At 33.0% G+C, this 14044-nt stretch overlaps 2 protein-coding genes, 1 long non-coding RNA gene and 1 pseudogene across 4 annotated transcripts; all 4 read left to right on the top strand.

The window, feature by feature from the left end:
- Nucleotides 1–261: 261 nt before the first annotated feature.
- On the top strand, nt 262–1473 carry LOC148208083 (uncharacterized). Of its 2 annotated transcripts, none has more exons than XR_015788965.1 (2): nt 262–505; nt 573–1473. It is a non-coding gene; the product is annotated as an uncharacterized LOC148208083 (long non-coding RNA). The 2 variants fall into 2 exon arrangements; XR_015788966.1 differs by having other exon boundaries at nt 262–510.
- Nucleotides 1474–2437: 964 nt separating this feature from the next.
- LOC111010538 (uncharacterized protein At4g26485-like) lies at nt 2438–3267 on the top strand. The gene is given in 4 exon segments (XM_088119677.1): nt 2438–2597; nt 2702–2810; nt 2812–2883; nt 2967–3267. Coding segments are annotated over 4 exon segments (642 nt in total).
- A 3259-nt stretch (nt 3268–6526) lies between these two features.
- Nucleotides 6527–7424, top strand: LOC111010537 (uncharacterized protein At4g26485 pseudogene; annotated as a pseudogene).
- A 1609-nt stretch (nt 7425–9033) lies between these two features.
- On the top strand, nt 9034–11056 carry LOC111010536 (uncharacterized protein At4g26485-like). The gene is made up of 3 exons (XM_022283998.2): nt 9034–9291; nt 9898–10096; nt 10204–11056. The coding sequence occupies exons 1-3, from the start codon at nt 9102–9104 to the stop codon at nt 10976–10978; spliced, it is 1164 nt and encodes a 387-aa protein (XP_022139690.1). The 5' UTR covers nt 9034–9101; the 3' UTR covers nt 10979–11056.
- The last annotated feature ends 2988 nt before the right edge of the window (nt 11057–14044 follow it).

The raw sequence follows: 14044 nt of genomic DNA, 5'->3' as shown, positions 1-14044 counted from the left end.
CCCTTTTCTCACATCCACGACCCTCAACCCAGTCTCCTTGTAGGTTCTGGATTCTTCTTATCTTATCCCCAATCTCAATTAATTTCCTTCTATTTACAAGAAAGGAAAAATTACAGCACTTACATAAAAAAGCACTTACATAAAAATACGTGCTTTCCGTTGGTGACACATCAGAGTTTGTTATTTCCACCAGAGCCCATGTGGAAAAATTCCACATCACACCGAAGGGAAATTGCAGGGCCCACGTCAGTATATCTGGAGTATAAGAAAAACTATTGACAATCACCAGATCTAAGCTATCAATACTCAACAATCCAAAAGAGTTGTAATTGTTGGAGTAAAAATATGTGTTGAGAGGAGTTAATCCGATGAAAAGTACACTGATGAAGAGATGCATCTATCATTCCCAACAAATCCAATCTACGCAGGAAAGGTGTTGCTACTGATGTTTGGTGTGTTCTATGCAGGAATCATGAAGAGACATCGAAACATCTATTACGGGAATGTAAGGTAACGAAAGATCTCTGGATGTCGTTTCTTTGTTCTAATCTGGGGCTTTTTTCTATTTACAGGATTGCGTGGGAAATACACGACTTTTGGGATTGGATGCTAGACAATGCTAGGGACCACGACTTAGAGAAGTTCATGCTGATTGCTTGGGAGATATGGAATTTCAGAAACAAGGTTGCTTTTCATGGGGAAATCTCGGATCATCAATCCATATTCCACAGGGTAGAAAAGTTGTTGCACGATAAAATCAATTTAGCCTCAATTAATAGATCAAAAGCAAAGAGTGGAAATCATGAAGCAATGGCCACCCATCTCAGACAAAGGAAATCTTGGGTACTGCCCAATCCCCATACCTGGAAATTGAACACCGACGCAACCTGGTCCAACGAGCTCCAATTGGGCGGCCTGGGTTGGGTACTCCGAAATTGGGAGGGCTACGTCATTTTGGCCAACAATGCCCCTGTTTGCGAGAGAAAGAGCATCAATTTTTTGGAGGCTTTAATAATTAGAAATTAGAGAAGGATTGAAGAAGACGCAACAATTGGTATCTTACCCTATCATCGTTGAGACAGATTCTTCCGAAATTGCTAGCTTGATCAACAGAACTACGGTGGATCTCACAGAGTTGAAATGGGTAGTGGATGACATCTTGTACCTCATGGACTATGTAGGGGTAATTTCTGTTTCAAAGGTTGGGAGGGTTCAAAACGAGTGTGCCCATAGTTTAAGCAAGCAAAGCGTAGAGGTTGCAAGAGAGAGAGGAGGAGTGGAACATGTGTATTCCTAATTGGCTAGAGATTTTGGCTAAGAAGGATCTTTTTTGCGTTTAATGAATTAGTTGTTTCTATAAAAAAAAAAAAAAAATAGTTAGCAGTTAGCACTAATGGGATATAGTCCTTTTAGTCTATTATTTTTGTTTTCTAAAATTAAATAAAAAAATAGTTGGTAACAATTTTCATTCCAGTTTATGAAACTTTCAATTTTTTTAATGCATAAGAAATTAAATCATTATTTGTGTGGCATTTAAACATTTAAAATTACTGTCCCTTTTTAAAAAATAAAATAAAATAATGAAAGTTTTTTTTCTTTTTTTTAGTACAAAATAAAGAAAGTTGGGAGAGCCAACTAGACATTTGTGCATGTCAAACACACATTGATAATCTATTAATTAAAATTTTAAATTTATTTATTTATATGTTAAAGTTATGCGAAAATCAGAAGAAGGTCGAGGTATGTGTTCTATAATAAATTGATCTTTCAAACTTAAGAATATGCAAACCAATTAGTTAAATATCGAAACACCAGATTGTTCAATATCTCTTAATTTTAATTTTGTAGGTTATCCATTTCAATCGCGCTCTCCCTCACTCATCTCACTAACTATATGTTTAAATTCATTGTGTTTTCAACCTAGTTAGCTGTTCCTCCCAAATCATACAACAACATAAATACGAAAAGTTCGATCTCGAGAAATCTTCGACACCAACCTTCAATCTCCATCTTAGAAAAATTTTATGAGATAACGGGTCAGGAACAGGAAAGGAATATGATCCGCTCTAAAATCATGTCTCAAAATTCTCACTATCATTTATTGAAAAAACAAATTTAAAAAACTCATCCATCGTTTCCAAGGGATTGCTTGGGTGGCTTGGAGTCTCAAAAATAACCTTGAGCTCTTGAGTTCGAGCCAAATGATCGCCGTCGACTATTGGATAATTAAAAAATAATAATAATAAAAACCACCATTATTATATTGAAACCATTATTTAATGCTTCTTTACAAAATTTGTACTACGTACTTTCACTCCCATTCCCCAAGTTCACAAGTGAATAACCCTTCCATCTTCCCAAATGTCTTTTCAATTCATAAACTTATCAACATGTATATATATATATGCATAACCTTCCATTCTTTCTTCTCACATCAATGGGAGACCTAAACACTAAAGATCAGAAATGGATCAAGCATTACAGCAGCTCCCACACGATACTCCTCTTCGGAGAAGGCGACTTCTCCTTCTCGACGTGCTTGGCCAAAACTTTTGGCTCTGCTGTTAACATGGTTGCCACTTCTTTAGACTCGGAAGGTATTTCTGTTTCTATATAATTTCTCTCTCATACATCCAATCGCGTGTAAAACGTACTCACGAATAACTTTTAATGTTGGTGTTTATGAATTTGCAATGAGAAGTGTCCCTGTGGTCCAAGTATATTCGAGTCCACACAAACTTGAAAGTTTTGGAGGATCTCGGCTGCACGGTCGTGCACGACGTGGATGCAACAACGATGAGCCAACACCCGCTTCGACCGCGTCGTCTTCAACTTCCTCCATGCAGGATTTCGTTTCAAAGAAAGTGACATTAAGCAAATCGAGTGAGTATCGCACCTAAATTATTCTCTCTAGGTCAATTTTGCTCTTCTCTATGAAAATTTATGGCTCTGCTTCTCTCGGCTAGACTCCACCGAGCTCTAGTTCGAGGGTTTTTTAGGAACGCGAAGAAATTATTGGGCGAAAATGGTGAAATTCACATCACCCACAAGACAACATATCCTTTCAGTGAATGGAAGATTGTGGAACTGGCACAACAAGAGGGTCTGCTTCTGAAAGAGAGAGCATATTTCTTGCTATGGGATTATCCAAATTATGGGAATAAGAGAGGCGATGGGTGGAATAGCGATGGCACTTTCCCCGTGGGAGCATGCGCCACTTTCAAGTTCTCATTTATTCACACAAAGCTTCAATCCCTTATCTTATGAATTTATAATTGAGCACTATATCTACAATATTATAATAATGTAACTATCATGCAACGTTGTTTTTATGTTATTTTAAATTTATGGAAAAATGCTTCATCCGACTTTTCAAAATATTTTGTTCCATCATGTTATTTAATATTGGTTGGAAAAGATACCACATGATCAATAGGTGGGGTTTTCACGAAAAATTGATATTTTTTTTTGAAAGATGGAACGTCATTCATTCAAAGAGATGGTGAGGGTGTTGTAATTACAAAAGAAGGCTGATTTAGTTGACAAAGAAGAAGCAACTGTTCTTAATTATAATGTCACCGAGTCTCAAAGAGATAGTTTGGATGACTTGGAACCTCAAAGGATATCATTAAGGTCTTGGGTTCAAGTCACCCAAGGTATGGAGACAGTGTCCATATCTTCCACGTATAGAGACATAAAGATCAAAGGGCTGCCTCCATCATCGAGGAGGGCTACACGGTCTATATAAATAAAAGCATGGAGGTGCTCAAACACACTAAAGAAATACTAAATATTAAAAAATACAAATTACAAAAAAGTAACTAAAATACGAATTAAATAAATTTTTAATTGACAAAGTGACATTGTGACATTGACAAAGTTGATCAATTAAGTAAATTTTTATACACTAAAACTATAATAATTGTGATAGTTCTGAAGACTTGAACACAAGTGCGAAGGATCGTTGAAGAGTTCTAAAACATAATTAGAACTCTTTAAATCCTTAATTATGTCACCGAAATTCGAGACTTGCATCACATGATTGGAAGAACGATGGAGTTATTAATCGGTCAAATATCATTTTTGAGGTGCACGCTTCTTGAGCATCCAAACTCTTTCAAATAGGGATGGCAACGGGACGGGGTGGAGCCCGGGAGCCATCCCTATTAATCTTCATGGATTCTATCTCAAAATCTGAGAGGGGTAGTCATTGTCTATTATAAACGTCCATTTTATATTTTCAACGTGGGATCATTAACATGTCCCTCAAGATCATGGTTCTTTAATTGGTTCATCGATCTTGATAGAATCCCATTTTTGGACCGATTGCTCATTTTAGCATTTTGTGCTCTGATACCATATTAATTTTCATGAATTCTATCTCAAAATCATTTTTTTGGACATCTCAAAACAAATTATAGGAAAATATTACTATATTAATATAAACAGTTCAAATGAGCCCATCTAATTTAAAAACCAAACATCCATATTCAATTCAATTTATAAAAAATCGGGCTGGTCAAACAAACAATAACTTTCAACAAGGTTCTGATTGAGCCTGAGCTTGGATCTCGACATTTAGGCTTTGAACTCGATGATGGAGCTAAACAACAAATATCATAATCGGTACAGCAATTTTAAATTACAAAATAAACCAGGAAAAAAAAAACTTCAATCAATGCTCAAGGAATAAGTATCATGGCTTCCTACTTAATTTGAACCCCTTCGATAACTCGATCATCATTATTCATAGTCTTTTAATTATTCATCATTATTCACTTAATTCCCAATTAGTTCCATGTGAACGTGAAGCCTTCCATCTTCCCAAATGCCTTTTCAATTCAGAAACTTATCATATATATAAATGCATAACCTGCCATTTCTTTCTTTCTCACATCAATGGGAGATCTAAACAGTAAAGATCAGGAATGGATAAAACATTACAGCAGCTCACACACAATTCTCCTCGTCGGAGAAGGCGACTTCTCCTTCTCAATTGTTTCTAAGATCGAAGTGTACATAATTATAAAAATAGATTATTTATCTCCCACCAGTGCTTAGATTGTTAAGCAACAATTGATGGCAGCTACATTCAACTTAGAAACCAAAAAATAAAAAATCTAAACAGAAAGATTAAAAGAAAAAAAAATAGTTCAAATTGTGATAGAAAAATGAGTCAAAATGAGTCATTTTATACACGAAACGAAGGAGTTACAAAACTGATCATGAGATTCTAAAACATTTGACATTAAAAAATTAAAATATACAAATTCAAAAGCATGAATAAAATTTAAAATAAGTAATTGTTCCGAGGGAGTATATGTTCACAAGAATGGAACTCAAAAGAATTGGCAGCTGAGTAGGTAGAGAAATACTCAGGGGTACGAGAAAATGTTTCATACTAATATTCGGTTTCACCAAACTCTTGGATATATTTCTTGCTAGAAGTCCAATATTGAAATAATTTCAAAGATTTAAGAAGAACTTTCAGATTAATAGACAATACGATCGGTTGCTTCTCGTAGACACCGACAAAGTCTTTGGTTCAAGTCCAATACGTCGTCCATAGATGCTTATAATTATAATATAATAACTGTTATTGTATTATTAATAGTTAATTAGATTTGAATTAGTTGTATTTGTTGGAGGATGAATGAGAAGTTGGAAATTGATATTGTGAACTTTGAGATAATGCAAACTAAACATAAATATCATAAGGTGTTTGGCAAAACACTAGACATGGATTGTAGATTGCATTCGGCCTAGCAATTCCACCAAAATCATACAACAACATATAACACATGAAAAGTCTTGAGATAATAATAGACATTAAAATTCTTTACAAGGTTGATCAAGAATGGGGAATGCATCTCCACGCAACAAAAAGAAGAAAAAAAAAAGTCTCTCTTAGTTTTCAGACATTTAATGATGATAAGGACAAGATTGGTGCTCACGAGGCAAATATTTTCTGTTGAAAAATTGACAACTCATTAATTTTTATAGAAAAATCTCTATTTTTTATTTTTCTTTCTTAATTGTCAGACATTTAATGATGGAAGGACAATATTGATCATCAACTTTAAAGAGACAAGTATTTTTCATTCATACGGAAAAGGAAAATACTTTGACTCCTTAATGGGTGAAAATCAAATCTTGTCTTTGCCACCATTGAAAAATTGACAACTCTCATTAATTTTTATAAAAAGTTACTACTTTTATATTTCTCTCTTTAATTAATAGTCGGATATTTAATGGTGACAAAGACAAAATTAACCCTCACCGTCGTAGAATATTTCATACCCACCCTTATATTGATACCATTATATTATTTAATGCCGGTTTAGAAAATGTAACTACGTACGTACTTTCGCTCCAATTCCCCAAGTTGAAGTTAATAATAATTAACCCTTTCATCTTCCAAAATGCCTTTTCAATTCAAAACTCATCAACTTATATACATACACAACCTCCCATTTCCTAATCTCACACATCAATGGAGGACCTAAACAACAGTAGAGATCAGAAATGGATCAAGCATTACAGCAGCTCCCACACCATACTCCTCGTCGGAGAAGGCGACTTCTCCTTCTCGACGTGCTTAGCCACAACCTTCGGGTCTGCCGCTAACATGGTTGCCACTTCTCTGGACTCGAAAGGTACGTCTGTTTTTATTTTCTCTCTCGTACATTCAACTGTATATAAAACCCCACTAGCCATATCGAATAATTTTTCTGAATTTGCAATTGCAAGAGTCCCTACTGAGCAAGTACACTCACGTCGCCACAAACTTGAAAGAGTTGGAGGAGCTCGGCTGCACGGTTGCGCACGACGTGGACGCGACATCGATGAGCCAACACCCACTTCTCCGACACAAGTCATTCGACCGCGTCGTCTTCAACTTCCCCCATGCTGGATTTCATTTCAAAGAAAGTGACATTAGACAAATAGAGTGAGTATATTTCATTTCAAAGAAAGTGGATTGGATTGAGTGGTGGTTTATTCATCGTTAACAATAGTCTAGTTTAATTTCCTCTCTACTAGACTTCCTCTCTACTAGACTCCATCGACATCTAGTTCGAGGGTTTTTGAGGAACGCGAAGGAATTTTTGGGCGAAGAGGGTGAAATTCACATCACCCACAAGACTGCACATCCTTTCAGCAGATGGGAGATTGTGGAACTGGCTCGAGAGGAGGGGCTGCTTCTGAAAGAGGAACCAAATTTTTTTCTATGGGAATATCCAAATTATGAGAATAAGAGAGGCGATGGGTGGAACAGCGACGGCACTTTCCCAGTAGGAGCTTGCAGAACTTTCAAGTTTGCAATTACGGATGATGATCAATCGGACTCCTCGTTTGAGGCACTGATTCAATCCCTTTGTCTTACGGAAGACATTATAGATGACCACTCTCTAAATTATTTATAATATAAAGTCGCTTTACACATCATTTATCATGCAATTTAAAACTATATCTATCTTGAATTCCAGTTAATTATTTTGGTTTTGTTTTCTTTGTTGTAGTTGTTTTTATTTTATTCTAATAAGAAAGACACGTGCACACACATGCAGATCATGCCCATATATATATTATATCGACATGCATGTTTAATATTTATTAGATGATCATGCATGTTTGATATGGGTTGAAAAGGCCAACAAAAGTTCAATTGTAATTACCATTTGTATATAAGAGGTCATGAGTTCGAATTCTCTACCCCACTTGTTATACTAAAAAAAAAATTTATATATTGATCGGAATGAGGTACTACATGAATAGGTGGCTAACAAGAAGTCTTGTGTTCCAATCATACTCTAATCAGTACTACTCAACTCAAATAACACGTCCTTCGATTATGTACATACATATATATGTATGAGTCTGCATACACCTTGATGGAGTTTAGAAAAGATCGACTAAATTCATCGAGTTGTTTCGGCCAGTTATTAATGGAATTTCTTGTCGGCTCTCTATAAAATACTCGTTTGAACAAGGGTTTCAAAATACGTTGTAAGTTAAACTCGTGTTGACGAATAACCAACCTGCAATTAATAGAAAAAGTAGAGTAATTCTATGAATGATCCAATATCAATACTAGTAATAATAGAATCTGTGCTTCTAGACATGTCGACCTCCACATATTCTTGTGCAATCAAAGGAGAATCGATTCATAAAAGAACATTTAATTTGGTCGTACAACTATTATTTTATATTTTAAAATAATATATATGATAAACTTATGTAAAATAATAATAAAATTCTTTGCAAACAAAACTAATAATAATAGAATATGTTTAATAATATATTATAGTAGTAGATTTTTATTAGAGAATCAAATATCAAGTAAAAATCTATAGTATTATATTAGTTCAGAATATTTTATTTAAATGTTATTTCATCAGTTAAAGACATTTACTAATGTTTAGGAAGGATATAACATGAGAATATGAATTATGTTAAAATTTAGCATATGAATTATGTTAAAATTTTGCGCAACGTGGTTTTGTAATTAAGACATCTTTTTTTAAGATGTCGGAATTCAATATCTCATCTCTATCCTGAAAATAAATTAAAATTTTACCTCACTCATACTAATTTAAAATCAATAAAACATGATAAATACTAAAATGATAATTAATAGTCATATTCAAATAAATTAAAATCTGCATTTAGTAATCATATCCTTTTTAATTTCAAAATTTAAAATTATACCTGTTTTCTTATCGTTAGATATGATATTTGAATTCTTAATCAAATTTATAGAAGAAGTAAAAGTTTAAAAACTACTCGTTTTTATTTTCAAAATTTAAATTTAAATATATATATATATATAAAATTAGAAACAAAAGAAATTTTGAAATGATGTGAAACTAAAATATATATTTTGAAAGTTTTGGACAGAATCATCTCATATGAAAAAAAAAATTAATAATAATAAATTGTCTTATCGTGGCCGTACACTGGAGCAAGATTGAGGAATGTACTATAAATTTGGCGTACGCGTCGCTTAAATACGTCTCCACTTTCCGCCAAAACGGACGTCGTTTCGTTTATTCACAGTTTTGAAACTCTCCCATTCCCTCATTCCCCACTCTCTCTCTTCAATGTTCATCATCGGCCGGCAACCGCACGCCGGACCGGAGGGAGACTACGACGGCGAGAAGTGGCTGAAATATTACTGCTCCAACCACGAAATACTTTTGGTCGGCGACGGAGATTTCTCCTTCTCACTCAGTTTGGCCAGGTCTTTTGGCTCTGCTTCTCACATCGTCGCTACCTCGCTCGACTCCTACTGTATGCCTCTCTCATTCTTTACTTCGTTTCTCGTTTTATGAACATGAACTTCTGTGTTTTCGGTTTGTTGAAGGATGTGAAGGAAAAACCCTCGCGTTTCGTCGTTGAGCGTTTGTTCTTTGGTTTGTTCATGTTCGTAGCTGCGATTAGAGGTTTTATCTGCTTAGCTGTTGTTTTGTTTTATTTGATTGCGGTTTTAGCATTCATGTTTTTCTTCTTAGGTGTTGTGATCAGCTTTTCGTGTTCTTTTTATCGATTCCTGTACTTTTTTTTTAATAAATGTTGCTTTCCTTCATTTAATTCTTCTTTACACGTATCGTGGTTGAGTGTTTGATTTTTAGTTTCTTCTTGTTCTTAGCTGCGATTAGAGGTTTTATCTGCACGAATGTCGTTTTGTTTTATTTCATTGCAGTTTTTGCATTCATTTTTTTGTTGTTCGATGTCATGATGAGCTTATCCTGTTCTTTGATTCGGTTCCTATATTGTTTGAATAAATGCTGTTTCGTTCATTTGATTGTTGTTTCGTGACTTCTCTTTGCGTTTCATTTAGATGATATGATCGGTGTATTGTTTTATTGATTAGATTTCTGTATTTTTGCGTTTTAGACGATGTTGTGAGGAAGTACAAGAAAGCGAGGTCTAATTTGAGGACTCTGAAGGATTTAGGTGCGACTGTATTACATGGAGTCGATGTGACTAAAATGAAGCGTCATGTCGACTTGCATATGCGTAAATTTGATCGGATCATCTTCAATTTCCCCCACGCCGGTTTCCATGGGAGGGAAGACAATGTCTTAATGATTCAGTAAATTATTTCCTTCCTCTTTTGAACTTATGATCGAAGCATTCATAAGTTCATAATACAAAACCTGATTTTGCAAATTTTCTGATGGATGGAACTGAATTTTTCAGGATGCATAAGAGGCTTGTGTATGAGTTCTTCAAGAATGCAAGCCAAATGCTGCGAGCCGATGGCGAAATCCATGTGAATCACAAAACAAAAGCCCCATTCTGCGATTGGGATATCGTCCAACTCGCCCTTCAGAACTCTCTGTCATTGATTGGATGTGCTAATTTCAACATTCAGGACTACCCTGGATATAAAAATAAGAGAGGGCAGGGCCATAGATGCGACCGTCCTTCCTATTTGGGTGAGTGCTGTACTTTCAAATTCAGTATTAACCATAGAGCCAAGAAGGCACCACGAGTAGTTCACATGAATGCCATAGAAATGCAAAGAAATCGGCCATTTCAGGAGATGCCAATCTCAAATCACTGCCATCCACATCCATATCCAAATTCATTTGAATCGAGCTACTCTCACTTCCCTACACGGAGTCATCCAGCTCCGTTCGAGCCCGATCGTTCTCGAGTAACTAATTATCCTATCAATGCACATAGTTATCAGGCACCACCACCAGTTTATTCCCTCAATCAAAGCTCTAGGACATATCATACAAACTCACTTGATACTGAACAAGCATATGCTTTTGAGGAATACCTTGTGAATGCAATTGGTGCTTTGCTTAGTAGATCTAGGACAGGAATGCCCGAGAGGACGTCGAATGGCGATGTCCATCGGACGAGCACTTTGAGGTCGGTTATATCGCGGAGTCGATCTTCCAATTGTGGTGAGGAGAGAACAGATGCACATACAGCACAGGGATTGTTTCGTCACCATTGGTAAATAGTAAGTACTCTCTGGCTGTACCAAAATGTAGTATTTGATAGGCCACCATATGTTGGGATTGTGAAGCTTTTGTTATTTTTTTGATCAATGCCTGATGCTTGCCTGCTTGTTAGTTTTGTTTTATTTGGGTGTTCATATACATCGGTGAACATTTTTACTTTTCTTTTTGACATGTTTGCATGGCTAAGAAGATGAGACAGCTCTAATTATATTAAATTGATCGCCGTTTCGAATGAGCATGTAGAAATTTGTACTGAGTGTAAAGATGTCTTAACTATTAAGTTAAATGTTTATTTGCTAATTTAAGTATAACTCAATGGGTTAAAGTATAGTCGTGTATATTGGAATTTAGAGTAGGATAGTTGTGTATATTGGAATTTAAAGTAGCATGTTGAAATATTTTTAAGTTTATGTTAAACAATTATATATCTCTCAGATTGTTAATGGGGGCTTTCTTTTTATAATGCTTGCTTATTTTGAGATAAAATATCTTTCCCATTAATTCCTTCGTTAAAGTATTTTGTTTTGGTAGCAATTTGCAATGATCCCAGTTGACCTTCTTCCTTAATTCTAGGAAATAAATAATAAGCAAATTATCGGATTATTTATTTATTTAGTCTAACACGTTGAAATTCTAGACGGATTTACTCAAATAATTATATTTCAAATAAAAAAGTAGAAAAACACGCACACACTGCACACACTGCACACACAATATATATATATATATATATTTAATTGGTTCAATTAATTATGCTGAGTAAATAAAGAAAGGTTTGGAAAAATAAATTCAAACTTACTCTCAACTACATCCAACGTTAACTTCCTCTCCCCTCTCTCCCTCTTCTTTTATTCTTCTATTGAATTTCTCTATCATCTCAGCCTTTCTCTCTAATTAAAGTGAATTAAATCATTGAAAGTGGATTTAATCTAATTCAATTATGTTTAAAAAGTTCAATTTTGATGGAATTGAATTATTGGATGTGATTAAAAATTAAAATATTTTGTTTAGAATGAAACTGCTTTTGTTTTATTTTATTTCATTGAGTATTATTTTGGACTTTTTATCTCCACCTAACGAATTATATTTTTTTATTTGATAAATTATATAATTATTATAATTATTAGATTTGTTATTTATAAACATATATATATATATATATTATAAAGTTTATTCATTAACATATCTAATGTAGGTTGTATATTTAATTTTTAATCTTTTTTAATTTTAATGGGAGTGTTAATTCATTTAATAAAAGTAATCAATTCATTTTATAATTTTACATTAATGATTTATTTATATAATTAACAATTACAATAATATTTATTAGTTAAGATCATCATTCCTCAAAAAAAAAAAACAGTTTTTTTTTTTTTTTGAGAAGTCATCAAAGTGATTGTTGATTAGCAATTATGTTACTAGTGAATTAATAGTAAATGTTGATTGACATTCCTAATAAATTTTAATGGATAGTAATCACTTATTAATTAATCATTAATTGGTAATTGAATTTTTTTTGGTACACAGATTGGTAATTGATTGGTAATTACTAGGTGCACTAAAAAAATATATAATGGTCATTACTTTGACAATGAAAGTAATAATTTATTTGTTTTTTTTTAAGTAATAATTTATTTTTTGATTTACATATTTGTTTATTAAGGATTTTTAGAATATATCACAAATATGGGTGGAAATTCAAACTTACTACCCTTAAATTTAATGAATGAAAGTCATGGAATGTTAGTAATTACTGATTAGTAGAGTGCTTAATTACTAATTTTCAAAACTAAAATAATTACTAATTTATGGTTATCACTTATTTACTACCTGGTATTGATAATAACTTATTTAAAATTATAGTAATTGTTTATTTATGATGAGTTTGGTATGTTTCTGGAAGGAATTTTTTTTTCAGTACTATTTTTGGAGTAGCATTTAGAAGAAAATTAATTCAACGCTTCATTTAAAAGCACTGCAAGTACTTTTTACCAATTTTTTAAGAATATTATTTTTAAATGGTTTAAAGTGCTCTTTGAAATTTTAACTAAATGTTACCATTAAAAATAAAAAAATAAAAAAAAAAACATTTTAAGAGGTATGTCACTGACTCACTTTTATTCCATGAGTTGTGTATTTTTCAAAAAATAACAAATTTGAGTGAGTTTTTTGATATTAATATCCTTAAAGCTAAATAAAAATTTTCTTTTTTATTTTGGTTTTTTAAAAATAAAAAAATTCTTAAAAACCTATTAATTAATAATATAGAAGTTCAATACTCAATTAGCTTAAAGAATTAAGGCATGACTAAAATGTCGTGAGTTCGAATTTTCACTCCACATGTTGTACTGAAAAAAATAGTTAACGAATAAAAAAAAAATTTAAATCAAAGCACGTAGATGTCCAAAGTCAGTCAGAATCTAGTCACAAAAGCAAGCTACAAACGAGCCATCTATACTCGATAATAAAATGCCTAAAACTATATAAACAAACCTTCAACACCAATTAGGAAAATCAATACTCATTTAGCCACAAGAATGCTAATAGTTTGCTACATTTGTTTTCTTAAAAAGAAAAATTCTTAGTTAGTTGACAGTATTAATTTCATTTTCTTATTTAAATATTAGATAAAATTAAAAGTTTATAGTATCCCTTTTAGAGGAAAAACATAGTTCAAGGCATTAGACTAAAAAAAGGTAAATTTTGGAAATTGATAATCTATCACATTACATTAAATAATAAAAAGCTGAAAATGTTTTATGGCAGTTAAAATGCAATGAAAATAATTTAAGGTTTGCTTCAGTAATACTCTCTCCCATCAATCAATGGATTGATATATCTTAAAAGGCTAAGAATCAGAAATGGCTTTTTCCCATTTTAAAGATTCGGTCTTCTATTTTTCATATGGATCTCATAAACATCAAAAGTTTTTGTTTTCTATCCAATTTCTTTTTTTTTTTCTTTTTTTTCACATTTGACTTACACCCAAAGTATTATATTTCTGTATTTTCACTTATATTTTCTAATGGTGATGGGTTGTTCAAAATTGATACAAAGAGTGA

Source organism: Momordica charantia (assembly GCF_013281855.1).
Source record: "Momordica charantia cultivar OHB3-1 chromosome 11 unlocalized genomic scaffold, Mcharantia_2.0 BLBB01000011.1, whole genome shotgun sequence".
NCBI lineage: Eukaryota > Viridiplantae > Streptophyta > Magnoliopsida > Cucurbitales > Cucurbitaceae > Momordica > Momordica charantia.
This window is presented reverse-complemented; position numbering and strand designations above follow the sequence as displayed.

What these genes read in the sequence shown, in the direction of transcription:
- LOC111010536 (XM_022283998.2), top strand. Translation starts at nt 9,102, where the DNA reads ATGTTCATCATCGGCCGGCAACCGCACGCCGGACCGGAGGGAGACTAC. An exon ending in TACCTCGCTCGACTCCTACT is followed by an intron (nt 9,292 to 9,897) that starts GTATGCCTCTCT and finishes TTTGCGTTTTAG; the next exon opens with ACGATGTTGTGAGGAAGTAC. An exon ending in GACAATGTCTTAATGATTCA is followed by an intron (nt 10,097 to 10,203) that starts GTAAATTATTTC and finishes TGAATTTTTCAG; the next exon opens with GATGCATAAGAGGCTTGTGT.